General features: G+C 35.3%; 2 protein-coding genes across 4 annotated transcripts; one reads left to right on the forward strand and one right to left on the reverse strand.

Moving 5' to 3' along the window:
* Nucleotides 1–342: 342 nt before the first annotated feature.
* On the forward strand, nt 343–4350 carry LOC134804752 (transcription activator GAGA-like). 2 transcript variants are annotated; one of them, XM_063777975.1, is made up of 5 exons: nt 343–424; nt 500–727; nt 847–992; nt 1609–2176; nt 3940–4350. In XM_063777975.1, the coding sequence occupies exons 2-5, from the start codon at nt 523–525 to the stop codon at nt 4245–4247; spliced, it is 1227 nt and encodes a 408-aa protein (XP_063634045.1). In that variant the 5' UTR covers nt 343–424; nt 500–522; the 3' UTR covers nt 4248–4350. The 2 variants fall into 2 exon arrangements, with proteins under 2 accessions (XP_063634045.1, XP_063634037.1); XM_063777967.1 differs by lacking the exon at nt 3940–4350 and adding an exon at nt 2577–3817.
* Nucleotides 4351–4633: 283 nt separating this feature from the next.
* On the reverse strand, nt 4634–14223 carry LOC134804739 (probable ATP-dependent RNA helicase pitchoune). Of its 2 annotated transcripts, XM_063777944.1 has the most exons (9): nt 13830–14221; nt 13498–13650; nt 13094–13255; nt 12347–12488; nt 12077–12239; nt 11428–11580; nt 10855–11022; nt 10465–10639; nt 4634–4783 (listed from the first exon to the last, which is right to left on the reverse strand). In XM_063777944.1, exons 1-9 carry the CDS (start codon nt 14074–14076, stop codon nt 4686–4688), a joined length of 1461 nt encoding a protein of 486 aa, XP_063634014.1. In that variant the 5' UTR covers nt 14077–14221; the 3' UTR covers nt 4634–4685. The 2 variants fall into 2 exon arrangements, with proteins under 2 accessions (XP_063634014.1, XP_063634023.1); XM_063777953.1 differs by lacking the exon at nt 13498–13650 and having other exon boundaries at nt 13830–14223.
* Between the last annotated feature and the right edge of the window lie 309 nt (nt 14224–14532).

The following is a 14532-nucleotide window of genomic DNA, read 5'->3' on the forward strand; positions in this document are numbered from 1 at the left end:
ATTTTAACAAATAAAAATCGTGTTCTCATTAGTCTACTCAAAGAACACTATATAATTATAACATACGACTTAAATGTGGACTCGATTCTAACCTGATTTCGAGTACGAAATTTGTTGACAGGGGCCTATGTTTCAACCCTCCCCAATTTATCGATATCGATAAAATACGCAAGCGTGTAGCATACCACACTATTTAAGTCTGTTATGTTGGTACTATTGTTCTTTGACAGTTCTTTGTCGTACATGTTGGTAATGGTCGGAGAACCAAACTCACAAAAATTGATTCCAGTCGCTAGTATGGAAGTCCCGTCTCTTAAAACGTAGTGATTATATTCTCTTTGGGACAGACCGACGCGCTACGAAGATGACAGTTTGCTCGCAAATTAAAATTGCTAAATTAGATTGCTAATACTGCCGGGGAAGAGTAAATACCATTTTACAACTTGATAAGTGATAATTTAAGTCCATGGAGTATAATAATTATCCAGTCTTATTTCAGATGCAATTTGATACGAGATAAAAATGGATCAACAATTCTCATTGTCTTGGAACAACTTTCATGGAAACCTAACAAAAGGATTCGCCGGCTTATTAGGAAACGGTGAATTTGTCGATGTAACTATTGCGGTAGACGGCCATTTACTACAGGCTCACAAAGTAATTTTATCGATATGTTCGCCTTACTTCAAGAAGATGTTCCAAGTAAATCCGTGTCAACATCCAATTAGTAAGTTAAATTTTATTTATAGATAAACTTTGTGTATTCAAAGCAGTATGTTTCTCGGTAGAGTGTTGTATTTACTTTTACGATTCTGATAGCTTGCATTATATTGAGATGTGTTGCAGTTGTCTTGAGAGATGTTACACACAAAGCCATGAGGGATCTGTTACAATTTATGTACAATGGAGAAGTCAGCGTAAAGCGAGAAGATCTCACTAGCTTTTTAGGCACAGCAGAAGTTTTGCAAATCAAAGGATTGACCAATAAAGAGGTTAGTTTTTATCTTCTTTAAATAGGTCCACTCCAAACCAATACTACATGTTACAATAGGTATAGGATGCGTCAATTTTTTCTATTTATGTATTAGACCTTGTTGTATGTATTTAACTTTGTTTTAATGTACCTCACTATCTTGGTGCTGTCCTATTGAGCTAAAATTTGTAAATTTTATGTAAACCTGTGACTGTAATATGGTACAATCCAGCTGATTCGATGATGAGAGACGAAGATGGACAGAGAAACTTGAGGATCTCTGATAAAATAATGTGACTTCATTGGTTTTGGGCTCAATAGAATTATCTCAGAAGTTTCATAAATAAGGTTTTTTTTGGACTATAATTTCTTTAAAAAAAAATCTCTTTAAAAGCTTGTCAAATTTTAATTTATTATATACAATAAGATTAATAAGCCTTCTTTAAATCCATTCAATGCAACACACTGTAGGTTTATTTGTTTCAGACGGTTTCTTAATAAACCAATACATTTTTGAATAACCATTTCATCTAAACAATACTTACGATCAGTAATAATTATACCTACCTAGAATTATTTCTACCATAAACTAGGAATAGTAATGATTAGTAATTTGATATATTTTTACTTTTCAGACTGATGAAGAAGACAATGAGAGAGAACAAAATTTATCTAAACATGATAATGAATTACCAAGCTCCACTCCTGAGCCCGAACCATGCCCTACAGAATCTTTTGAAAACACTAGAAGTGAGGACACTTCCCAAAATGATGTGCAGGATATTTTTAAACAACAGCAATTTATAGATAAACTTCAGAGGCTAAGCAGTTTAAAAAGGAAATCTGAAGAGTTTCTTCAAAAAAATTACTACACAGATGTGCTTAATGTAGAGAAGAGACCCAAAACTAAGGAAAAACAAAACATTCATCTACATTCTAATAACTATGATAATATAAGAAATATGTATGATGTACCAGTAGATGCCACAACACCCTTCAGCACACATATAACCAGAACAATAAAAGATGTCAATGACAAATATAAGGAATCTGAAAGTGCACTAGATCTAAAAACTGAATGTGATGACAGTGACATCATAGTCACTGACCCAGCTATTTGCAATGATCCAAAGAATTATGATGGATCTCTGGAAGGACAAAAGGATTTATCAATGGGACTAGATTACCACTCTCCGCAAGATAGTAAGTAATATAACATGTTATATATTTCTAAACTTTTTAAACTTACTATTACTACTACTATATTTCTAAACTAGGTGTACGTTAAACACATTTATTTTTATGCTACTGTTTAAGAACCACCTACATAATCATAGACATTTGTTTTGGTTATTTTTAAGTTACACTTAAGTACTAAAGCTTGTTTGTTTGTTTATTTATGGGTGTCTCAAATATTGGGACATTCAGGATTGTGTTGAAAATGCAATCATTTTTATTTTCACCAACATTACGCCAATTTTATTTTGCAATGCCTACATACTGTGAAAACACGATGGCATTTTCAACATTACTGTATACTTAACTGCTGAAATCATTTTATGTTTTGCAAATGTTGTAATGAAAATGCCCATCGTGATTTCAGATTGTCCCAGTCTGAACTCACTATTCATCGATCTAAAAAACTTAGTAAATGGTAAAGTGGCTAACAACACGTTGAGAACTAACCCACATGAAGATTACCCGAGCCACAGATCAGAACATCGACTGGTAACCATACCACAAAAAGAAGATGGCAAAAAGAAGTACCCCCAGAGATCTTGCAGACTATGCTGGAAAATCGGAAAAAGGCGTGATACCAGATTTATGTGTAGTGCCTGTGAACTACCATTTTGTAAATCACCATGTTTTGAAATACATTTCAATGATATACTTAAAGTATCACAGTTTCAAGGAGACTATTATGCACCATAGGCATCAACACATATTTTTACTATTATATTTTACATTATTAGACCTCTAAAGAGATGTCTTAATTATGTAGTTTAAGAGATATTTGTAATGGTTTTAGTGATACTCTAATTGAGAAATATAATTGAATCATAGATTCTAAACACTTCTGATTTCTGGGACCAAGAAATTCAGTAAAGAGATCATTCGGAAAAGTCTTTTGATAAGATCAATGTTTATTCTTAATCATGTTAGGTTTTAAAATATTTAATTACAACATAATTGACATATACAAAAATAGAAAACAATGTTTTCTCCAGAAGTACCTAACTATAAAGCACAATGAAATTTATATTATTGACAATTAACTGTGATAGTGAGCTTTTTCAGCTCTCAAGTGCCAATTACACTAAGAATGAAAAATTAAAAAGCATTGTAATGTGCAAGGAAATTGTTACAATCTTCCAATATGCATTTATTTGTATGAAAATTCATACTGTGCCATTGTTTCTGCCATCTCAAAAATACGTCAAAGACTTAATTGCTCATATTCTAGTCTAATGATTATTTATTGAAAATAAGAGCTCCCCAATCGTTGGCCTTATGTCAAGAATAATTTTGATTATAAGGTGATTTGGTTTAATCTTAGTATATTCTTATCTAAAATCTATGATCTCTATGTTACGTTATATGAACATTGACTCGTGTTTTGTGACTGAAATAAGCTTCACATTCCTAATATTTGAAGTGATTGGTTTGGCATTGTCAGGTGACCTGTATGTAAACCTTCATTATCAGCCGAAGTCGGAGAGCAGGCTTGTGATGTTATGATATCTACATTATTATTTTTATCAATGTGTGGTTTTGTATTCTGTGTGGTTTGAATATAAGTAAATGTATTTTTATATCCATTTTCTACAAATAAAACTTATAAAACGACAACTCGTCTATGTTTATTGAGATCAAAAAATTCCATAATGCTTATAATGCTGTCTTGATAGAAATGCTTTATCTTATTAGTTTGTTAGTTGAACATTTATTCCAATCTATTATTACAGGTGCCCTGTCCCTGGTTGTGAACGATACGTGCGAAAATCAACAGTTACCAGTGAGGTATAAATACATATACAGCCGAAAAGGACATAAACAGTTAGTGCATATGAACTTTGTATATACAAAACACTCAACAACACATGGTAAAACTTCGTGGAGGTGCGTCCAGTACTTCTCACTAAATCGATGTCCAGCTACTGTCGAAACTATAGACACTATGATATATGCCGTCAACCATCAGCATAACCATGAGGATTGCTATGAGAAATTATCGAAGAACAGCATTTATGAAATGAACGTATTGCCGAAATAAGTGAATTGTTGAATGTCTCCTGTGTCAAACATGTGTGAAGTTGTGTAAAACAGTATCTACATGGCACATTATTAAGATCAAAGGCTCTAGGCGAGGATGGATGTGTGGACGTTCGTAATGTAGTTACTGAACACATCTGACGCATTTGATACGTAATCTAAATATTTGACAAAATTACGAAGTTCCTAAATTAATTTATTTTCTATAACACTAACTATATTGTAACTACAAGTTTTGACTTAGATTTTGTACTTATAAATATATTAAGAGTATCTCCCATAGAATGTCTAGTCAAAGATAGATATTTAATTCTTACCGTAAAATTCACATGAATCATTGAATAAGGAAAAAAACAGTATATAATATACATTATTTAAAACGCAACCTTTCGTTTATTTACATCGTTTAATAAATATTTCTTCATCTTTGACATTTAAACTACAGCTGTTTAGCGTGTTTAGTGCTTGGTGCAGATGGAACTGCTAGCATTGCTGCTTTTCTTTTTCTTGGTCTGTGCTTTTTATTAAATCCCACGTCTGGAAACAAAAATAAAATGGTTTATCTCTATCGAAGTATCCACTAATAAAATATGGACCATAAACACACGAAGAATTTCGTACATTGACCCGCCATTTCCTATCTATTAGTCTGTTCGAAATCCTGAAAACGGTGTAAAATAGAGATAATACTCCTAAAAATACGTGTGATAGATACGTCATTAGATTCGTCATGATGCCTAGAAAAATGTATTTGAAGCGTGTATTAGCACACAAGAAATATCAAAAGTTATAAGCAAAAAAAGGGGGAAAAAAGTAGATATTTTTTATTTCCCCAATATCTCAAAAAGTACCTATTCATATTTAAGAAACGAAAATTAATATTATTAAAGAGGAGGATATTTCCAATAAAACATTCCATACTTGCAGAACTCTATCTCCATTATTTATACTTTTTATTCATAGCTGAACACGGCCCTCCGCGCTCCATTTACGGGAAACGCGCGCGGCGTGAAAAACCGGTTATGTAACATTAAATATACTTTTAATACACTCGGCGTCACGGAAATCGCACACCCACCGATTTTTGTTTTAAGCGAATATAGCTCTTATCATATGTATTATACCCTCACAATATATACATCATTTAAAAGCACAATTAATAAGCATTAAAACATGAGTAAAGCATTTTTGGGAAAAATAATAATAATCACGAAATTACGGCGTTCTGAAAGAACACCTACAATACGCGTTGTAAGGGTCGCTAGTTGCGTTACCTTGGATAGGTTTAAAAGGGGGGGTAAAAGTGGAATATGGGTCATTCGGTATCCAGAGTTCACAGAGGTCACACCGGAACAGCTGGAGAAAGAAAACACCCCAAGAAAATGGATACCACGGAAGCAGAAGCAGCTCAAGCAGTAGCCCTGGTGGAATCAGGAATGACGCAGTCTGCGGTTGCTCGGCAACTCAACATAAGCCGTTTCCGAGTTCTCCGAGCAGTTCATCGATTCCAGAGGACTAGAAGCTTCACCAGGAAGCCTGGATCCGGAGGACAACGCTGCACTTCCGAAAGAGACGACCGCTTTATTGTGTCGACGTCTTTGCGGAACCGTTTCTCCAACGCTGTCCAGCTGCAGCAACAGCTGCAAGCAGTTCGGAGAACGGTGGTGAGTGTCTCTACAGTAAGAAGAAGGTTGCGGGAGAAGAAGATCATGCCCCATAGAGCGGCTACGGGTCCCAAATTGACGGCAGAGCATCGGCGAGTCAGACGTGAGTTTGCTCGCGAACACAAGGATTGGACGGTCGACCAATGGAAGGCTGTCCTCTTCTCCGATGAGACCAGGGTGTGCCTGTTCTGCAACGATAGGCGCAGAAAAGTGTACAGGAGGCAAGGGGAACGTTATTCACAGGCCTGTCTTGAAGAAACCGTCGGATACGGAGGAGGATCCTGCATGTTCTGGGGTGGCATTTCCCTCGCCGGCAAAACCGAGCTCGTTTGTGTTTCCCGCACTGGTGGTGGTCGAGGCCAGGGATCCATGACTGCTCATCGGTACATCACAGAGATCCTGGAGGACCATGTGGTTCCATACGCCGAATTTGTCGGTCCTGGATTCACATTCATGCAGGATAACGCCCGCTCCCACACAGCGTTGATTGTTCGGGACTACCTTGATCAGGTTGGGATCACCGTCATGCAGTGGCCAGCAAGGAGTCCGGACCTGAATCCCATAGAGCACCTTTGGGATCAGCTAAAACGGAAGGTGCGGTCACGTAATCCTGCACCTGCGACCCTGGAACAGCTTCGAGATGCCGTCATTGAAGAGTGGGATGCTATTCCTCAAGAATACGTCGTGTCTCTCGTGAGGTCCATGAAGGCTCGCATGGAGGCAGTCATTAAGGCCAGAGGAGGCAACACTAGGTTTTAAGTTTAGTTTTAGGCATTTGTATTCCGATATTTGTTGATTTTATTGTGTTTTAATTTGTTGATTTTTTTGCATGAATATACGATTTTTATTTCTTATTAAAAAAGGTGCCTTTTTTTTACTCTTTAGTAACTATTGCATTGTTTTTAAATGAAGGGTTAAATTCTCTTTAAAATGATCCCACACACTCATACTTTACCTTCAACAACATAAGGTTTATAACGGCTTGAAACAAAAATCCGTGGGTGTGCGATTTCCGTGACGCCGAGTGTAGTATTTTATGCAACCGTTGTTTAAGAGAGGTCAAAAAAGGTGAGTGGCGTGAGTAACAATTTGAGGCGAAGCCGAAAATTGTTAATAAAGACGCCACGAGTATTTTTTAACTCAGTTAAACAACGTTGCATAAGTACAATACTTTTTCTACGACCAAGCACTTACTTTGAAATAAAATTATAAATTTAACAAATATTTTTAAATCAAGAAGTAGCAAAAGTAAGGTAGTACGGGCGGGAAAAGAATAAATGAATGAATAAAATAAAAAAAAAATGTCTATGGTTCACTTATTTGTCAGAGATGACATTTAAGATAAGGTTGGCAACACTGTATTTCATTCAATATTTTTTAAGTGGTCATTACACGAAGTATCGTAAAATCGTCAAAAAGACTTCGAGCAACACCGGCTTCCGACACATCGGAAGGGAGGGGCCCAAGCGATATCTCACCGTACAAATCTTTCTGCCATTTTTCGCGGGGGGAAAGGTGCACACAGTCACACTTCTCACACACTTACATACAAAATCCAATCTGTAATGACGACACAAATACATAGAAAATGACACACGTCAAAGACAAATCTTGCAAACCTCGATCTCTTTTTGTGTACGGACGAGTGACAAGTGTCACAACACGCACACTAACACATTTTCGTTGAAGTATGTTATTGTATTCTGAGAGATGAGATGTCGGATTTGTCGCTCGACCGATCCGCAATTTGTACTGAGCGAGCAAAATCGATAAATCCAACAATTACATGAGACTAAAATATAATAATTGTGTTTGAATGTAATTAAACGTATGATATGTAAAAAAAATATTACATGTGAAATGTAACACTTTCTTTTTGTAAATTTGATGTCCCCGACCTCTTTTTATAACAAAAAACCGAGCAAACAGGCATTTTTGTGCAGCAGTGTTCACGCGCGCGTCTGGACTCGGTCTAGTGAAAAATCCAAGTGCAACTAGTTTTATTACCCGCGCTAGATTAGATTGACGCGCTAATCTTGTACCTCGGCAGAGGGGAAATAGTGCGAATGCCGCCTCCCTTCCGTGTTGCTCGAAGCAAAAAGATACTGCGTGTATGCACAAATTCTTTTTTGGGGAATAGACTAAAGACTTGTCTTGACAACTATAAGGTAGGGTTTTAAAGGTGTGAGCACGACCCTTTAAATGACAAATAAAAGTACGGGAGTAGAAAAAGGTATTTAATATTCATTGAACATTTTTAAAAAGATATGGTGTATTTAAAACATGTCAACAAATGTACTTCTTGTAGAAATTTATCTTAAAATTCTTTTTTCAACAAGTTAGGCAATTGTTAATTAGCAAAATTTTCTCAAACTTCCTTCTTTATTGAAAACGAAAAAAAAATGTATAAATAACTATCGTAAAATTTTGTCGCTTTCTAGAGCCTCTCTCATATAAATGCTTAATAAGATTATATACTACTACTGCTACTTAGCAGTGCTGATAATTCCGCTACTCGATGCTAGATGTCGACTATGAAAATATTAGTCTTTTTGTTACCAAAACTGATGTATGGAGTGAGCAATCTATGTATTTTTTTCTCTATGATTCTATTAGTAGAATTTAAATGTGACGTCCCACGGTCAAAGGTACCTTATGGCGGGTATGGAGTTATGCATACCCCAGTAATCTACAATAAATAAGCTATCGATAACACAAAAGATCAACCTTCTAGGTTGCGTAGTTACAGAGATATGATTTTTTTTAAATAATGTTGTGAAATTAGCAACTTTATGATAGAGAAGTTTTAAGTTTAGCCGCCTAAAAAACTATGTTCCTGAAGTAAGTTACATAGTTGACTACAAATAATAATACCTTATATATGTGAGATTAAAAAAATATTGCGACTTGTTCTGTAATGCAAATAGAAACTTTTGATATCGACTGATTTATGTGTATACTAGCCAATCTCTTGAAAATAAAGTTTTATTTCATTTTCACGATTGATTGCAATGAGCTCTCAAGATTTAAATTCTATCTATTAGAAAACGACACTGACAGACAGTTTAAGCAAAAAACAATACCGATTTAGAGGTGAAAATGTATTTTCTGACTTTTTCATATAAAATCACAAAATTGAATATTTTTACTTTTAATGTGACACACAATCAATTTTTCTGAGCACATATGAAAGAAATTCTGTCATTCAAATGAAATAAATCCTAAAACCCCAACTAAATACTATATTCAACCCCTTATGCCACTTTAAACTTACATAACAATAACAGTATTTGCTCCATACATTTACGAAAAGGTACCTTATGGAAATAAATCTAATAATACATCACTACAAAATATCAATCATATTACAGTTTATCTTTTATGAATAGAAAATATTAATTTACATTAAACTGCCCCAAATTTAATTAGTTCTTCGTCATAATAATCTTAAAAAAGACCAATAATTTGTATGTAATGAAAAGGTACCTTGTGATTAAGTTACATGATGAGGCATGATGATGATGGAACAGTTAGGATAAACTAATAATATTTTGGGGTTAAGATGGTATAAATCGTCTATTTCTTATCAATAATATATTTCGGTTGCTATTGAAGATAAGCGGCATTGAGGTTCAATGACCTCAGATATTCCATAAGGTAATGCGTCGGGTATTGGCATTTTTCAGCAAACCAATGGCTGATTTACTGCATGCGACCAAACCAAATGAAGATTATTCTAGTTAAGAAAGACTTGACGAGAGTAACTTTGGTATAATAGCAGGCTACTTGGATTTGTGATGTCGGTCTATGTACGGTTATAATATTTGCGAGGCGCCCCAACCAGAACTGAAATTATCAAATTAGTTTTGCAGAATGCTAATACAGTTCTCTATCAAACTTCTTTTCCCGTATTGACTAGTTTTTTTGGGAATTTTCAATCTTTTTTCCATAAGGTACCTTTTCTACTAAACTCTGAGACGACATTACTAGGCTTATAACTAACTTATAACAAAAATAAAAACAGGTAAACAAACGTTACGCATTAAGGTTTCAAATCACACAATAAAAAAAAATTGAGCATTTTTTTCACCTCTTTACAAAACATTTCATATCTCCGAAACTAGAAACCCTCATAAGGTACCTTTTCCCGTGGAACGTCACAAATGCCTAGTAGTGGAGATATTATTTAATGAAATACACGAAATCGAGCAGTCGAAATTCAATAATCGGCCCCCTGAGGCATTGACTACCGGCACCAAAGAATAAAAAATAGTACTATCGTATAATTACACGTATGGGATAGAGATATAAACAGGCGGGTCAATTACTCTCCCCAAAAGTTAAATATCAACGAATAAACTTTTTGCCGCCGTTTAGTGTACAGGAGTCGAACAATATTTACTAGCTTTTTTGTTTAACTGTATTGAAGCAGAAACAAAGGAATAATAAAGCAGTAATTTTATTAAGACAGCTAAAACGCTTCTTTAGCTATACACCTCTACTACATTTTACCAAAGTTATAATTTTAGAGGTAAATTAAATCCAAATACTTACGAATATCGACATCAGGCTTCTCTTTCAATCCGAAGGACCGTGCAGCAGCGTCAAGGTCTAAGGTTAACAAGTTGAACACATGTTTTAGTTTTCTGACTTCAAAAGATCGAATGTAGCCTTCCATCGCATCAACAGCTAACTTGTGGAAATTGGGATCGCTGAACGCTGCATCTAACTGCAAATAAACAACTGTTTGGTTAGAGGCAGAGGGCCTACTGCGAATGCGAACACCGAAGTTCGCAAATGCGAGCATCTTTCTATTTTACTTTAATTAAGGCGTAATTTAGAGTGATAGAGAAAGATGCCGTTTGCGCACTTCGGTGTTCGCAGTAGGCCCTCTTAATTGCCTACGCGGACGAAGTTTTACACAAGTTAAATTCTAGGATGTACCTTTGGCTGTAAGTTATAATAGCGGTTCCACGATTCGAACCTGTCCATGAAAATTTTAGCGTCTTGTAAATAATCAACAAATTCTCTTTCTTCTGGCCGCAATAACAAGACTGCGTTCCCGGCAGCTCCTACACCTCTTGCAGTTCTTCCAACTCTATGTATGTATTCCTGAAAAATTAAATAGGTACAACGTTTAACAATCTGTGCCCTGACTACGCTTTTCTTCGCACAGAACCTCATCTTTTTAAAATCTAGTTAAAAATGTAGTATGTCACCTGGGAAGATAACGAATCGATGCACTAGTCATTCCTTAGGGCGTCCGATAGCTAGCGCAGGTGCACGGGTTAATGAAAAACAATACGAGCAACGCTAACTAACGCGGACGCGTGCGACAGATTTTACCTACAATGGCACCCGCGCGCATGATGCGCCTGCTCTGCGCAGCCGCACCAGCACAGACTGCTAAAATCATATTATAAGCTTTCTCATAGTCAAGTAAATACAGCATTTACATTTGCGGTGTGCTTGGGACGAATGTTTACATACACATCAGCTATAATCGATTTTACTTACATTTGTGTCGGCTGGAGGATCAAACTGGACAATCCAATCAACTTCAGGTATATCCAAACCACGGGCTGCTAGGTCGGTGCAAAATAATGCCACATTCTTGGCATTATAGAAATTTGTTATAGTTGCTGTCCTATCAGCTTGATTCATTTTTCCCTAAAACATATGTAGTCCCTATTTGAAAACAACTTTTACTGAGTTATACTCTTTACATTTTGTGTAGTATTTAAACGCAACCACATCAAGTTTGGGCCCATTAGAAAGGTCCCAGGAAGGGCAGAATGTATAGTTACTACAGTTAGTAAATATTTTTTAACAAATATAATATCGTATTTACAATTCATGAATTATTTCTCTCCTATTCATTATTTCAATAAATGAAATGAAAATCTTTATTTTCAGGCAACTAGTGACCCATAGGTTAAAACTAGCATACATATTCCAAAAAAGTATTATTAAACTAAACACAGACAACGATAGCTTCACTCCAATATATTTAGATTTGAGCTAACAGAATCTCTGAAGTCAACGAGGAGTCCTTGAGTATACTCAATGAAACTCTTGATTGAATTCGCCTATCTGCTAACATTGCTAACCAATTTAATAAAATTACAAATTCGGTTCAAACATAGTATTAATTATGGTTACTTACATGAATACACAATACTGCAACTTGACAATATTTACTAAAGAATTCATGGTGGAAAATAACAGACTTACAGCTGGAGAAAAACACCATTACTTTAAAAGATGCTGTTTTCTTCAATAATTTATGTAACCAGTGTAATCTATATTCTGTCTCACATATTGCATATCTGTAACAAGAATTTATGGGTAATCAAATATACTGTTACTGTCTGGATGGGGGCCCTAGGCACGGGCCCCGTGTGCCCTTATGGTAAAGACGGTACTGGGTACTGACCCCTGTTTTAATCCTTCAACTGTTGCTCTTGTATTATCTTCACTCATGTTAATAGATTGGACATCATCTTTCATGGCCGACTTTATCAAAGCTTGTGTGGTTTCTGCCTCTGTAGCACTAAATAACATTGTTTGTCTTTGTCCTGAAAACCAAAGCATGAAATTTCATTCAATCTGTAGGGGGAGGGAGTTTTAGCTGGCTATACCATTTTCTTACATAGGAGGAAGGGGGTCAAGAACTGGCAAAGAGACCAAAGAGTTCTACGTGATTGAATAGGGCCTTATATAATATTTCAAAGCAGGTAAATCAAGCAAAGCCTATTGTCGTGAACCTTGTCGGAATGCATGAAGATTAATAATGGTCTTTTTAGCCGCGCGTCAGCTGACGTCTTTGGTGGTCAAAGGGATAAAAAACTGGTTTATATTGTTTATAATAATGATATGATTTAGATTCCCATGATGAAGATGAAAATAAATACAATGGATAAAAAGACACAACAGCTAAGAGGAAGTTCTATCATAAATCAATCACAACATATTGACATAAAGTTGTTCAAATAATATGGGTGTATTCCCATTTGTGCCCGCCCCATGTGACCACCGCCATACAAGAGGCAGGCATGAATGGGAATGATTTGTATGTAGCGCCTATTCCCATCTGTGCCTGGCAGGGACGGATGGGAATACACCATAATAATATTATGCATTGTTGAGCATCCTTCCAACCTTAATATCACTTAATACTTACTCGGCAACCTGCCAATAATTTGTTTCAAATCCTCTTCAAACCCATACTGGAATATTTTATCAGCTTCATCCAAGACCAAGCAGTTAACATGTGTATAATCAAACTCTTTTGTGCGCATATGGTCAAATAATCTGCCTGGAGTAGCCACTACTATATGAACACCTGTAATTTTGATAATGAGCAAATATTATTATGAATTAAAATGTTATTGCATACACTATTAACTTTTAGGTATATAGTATACATGCTTGTTTTAATTCTAATGTATTCTTTTTTATATTATTATGGTATTACATAAGTTAACAGAAATGATACAGTCACACTAGAGAGTGATCTGACCTTCTACATTACCTATGCCATTATATTTTTATGATTGTCCACAAAGGATAATGACAGTAAACTACCTGTTGATAACTCAGCACTTTGTTTCTTTCTGTTCTCGCCTCCTATGACCAAGCTTGATGTGATTGTGCTGTGATATGAGAGTAAGTCTTGCAGAACTGAATATGTCTGTGTAGCTAACTCTCTTGTGGGTGATACAACAATACATAATGTACCTAAAAACATTTAAACAACTGTATGTTTGTTGGACAAAATATATGAGATGCAGGAAAGATATATTGAAAAAATATATAAAAATATCCTTTAAAAAGAAAACTTACTTGAATAATATTTTTTCTTTATATATACTTAAATTATTTTTCATAGATCATTTGTAATTTTAAATTTGTGTCACCTGTGATTGGACTATCCATTAAGTGTTTTCTTATAGATTCCACAACTGGAACCAAGAAAGCCAAAGTTTTTCCTGAACCAGTCTTTGCTGTAGCCACTACATCGCGACCATCTAGTGCTGTGGGTATTACTTCTGCTTGTACCGCAGTCATGTACTTAAAGCCCATATTTTTAATGGCTTTCAAAGTAGTTTTGGAGAATTTATCCTTTAAGCTTTTAAATTTTGGATATGTTTTTTCTTCGGACATGATAACTTATTTTGACATGGATACTTAAAAGCTGACAAGGCTATGAAATACTTAAAGAACAACAATTCATTTGATATAACTTATTTTTTGGAAAACTGATGAAGATAAATGCAACACAATCATCGCAAACAAATAAGCACCACCATGTGCGTGACAGTGACACTGTGTGTGTGTTGACACTACTGACAGTAATTTTTTTACAGTTAATAGATGGTCCAAATCATATGTTCGAAAAAATTATTTTATGTAAAAAAATGTAGGAAGAAAATATAACGAACGGAGTCCTTTTCGGAAACCTAAAAATAATTTTTATTTTGAATTATAGTATTGCGGCATCGTAGTTACGAGGCACTATTCCATCAATTTTGCTACGAAAATACAATGCTTTTAAAATATAAAACAACAATTCGGACCTTTCCAGGACTCTGACAGCTCGTGCATAGTACCCTTAAATTG

The sequence above is a fragment of the Cydia splendana genome, chromosome 2 (genome assembly GCF_910591565.1).
Source record: "Cydia splendana chromosome 2, ilCydSple1.2, whole genome shotgun sequence".
NCBI classification, from domain to species: Eukaryota; Metazoa; Arthropoda; class Insecta; order Lepidoptera; family Tortricidae; genus Cydia; species Cydia splendana.

Excerpts from the sequence above, each read along its gene's own strand:
- LOC134804752 (XM_063777967.1), top strand. The coding sequence starts at position 523 with ATGGATCAACAATTCTCATTGTCTTGGAACAACTTTCATGGAAACCTA. Across the intron at positions 728-846 it reads TCCGTGTCAACATCCAATTA|TTGTCTTGAGAGATGTTACA; the intron begins GTAAGTTAAATT and ends GATGTGTTGCAG. Across the intron at positions 2,177-2,576 it reads TTACCACTCTCCGCAAGATA|ATTGTCCCAGTCTGAACTCA; the intron begins GTAAGTAATATA and ends TCGTGATTTCAG.
- LOC134804739 (XM_063777944.1), bottom strand. The coding sequence starts at position 14,076 with ATGTCCGAAGAAAAAACATATCCAAAATTTAAAAGCTTAAAGGATAAA. Across the intron at positions 13,651-13,829 it reads AATGGATAGTCCAATCACAG|GTACATTATGTATTGTTGTA; the intron begins GTGACACAAATT and ends AAATGTTTTTAG. Across the intron at positions 12,240-12,346 it reads GTTGAAGGATTAAAACAGGG|ATATGCAATATGTGAGACAG; the intron begins GTCAGTACCCAG and ends TTCTTGTTACAG.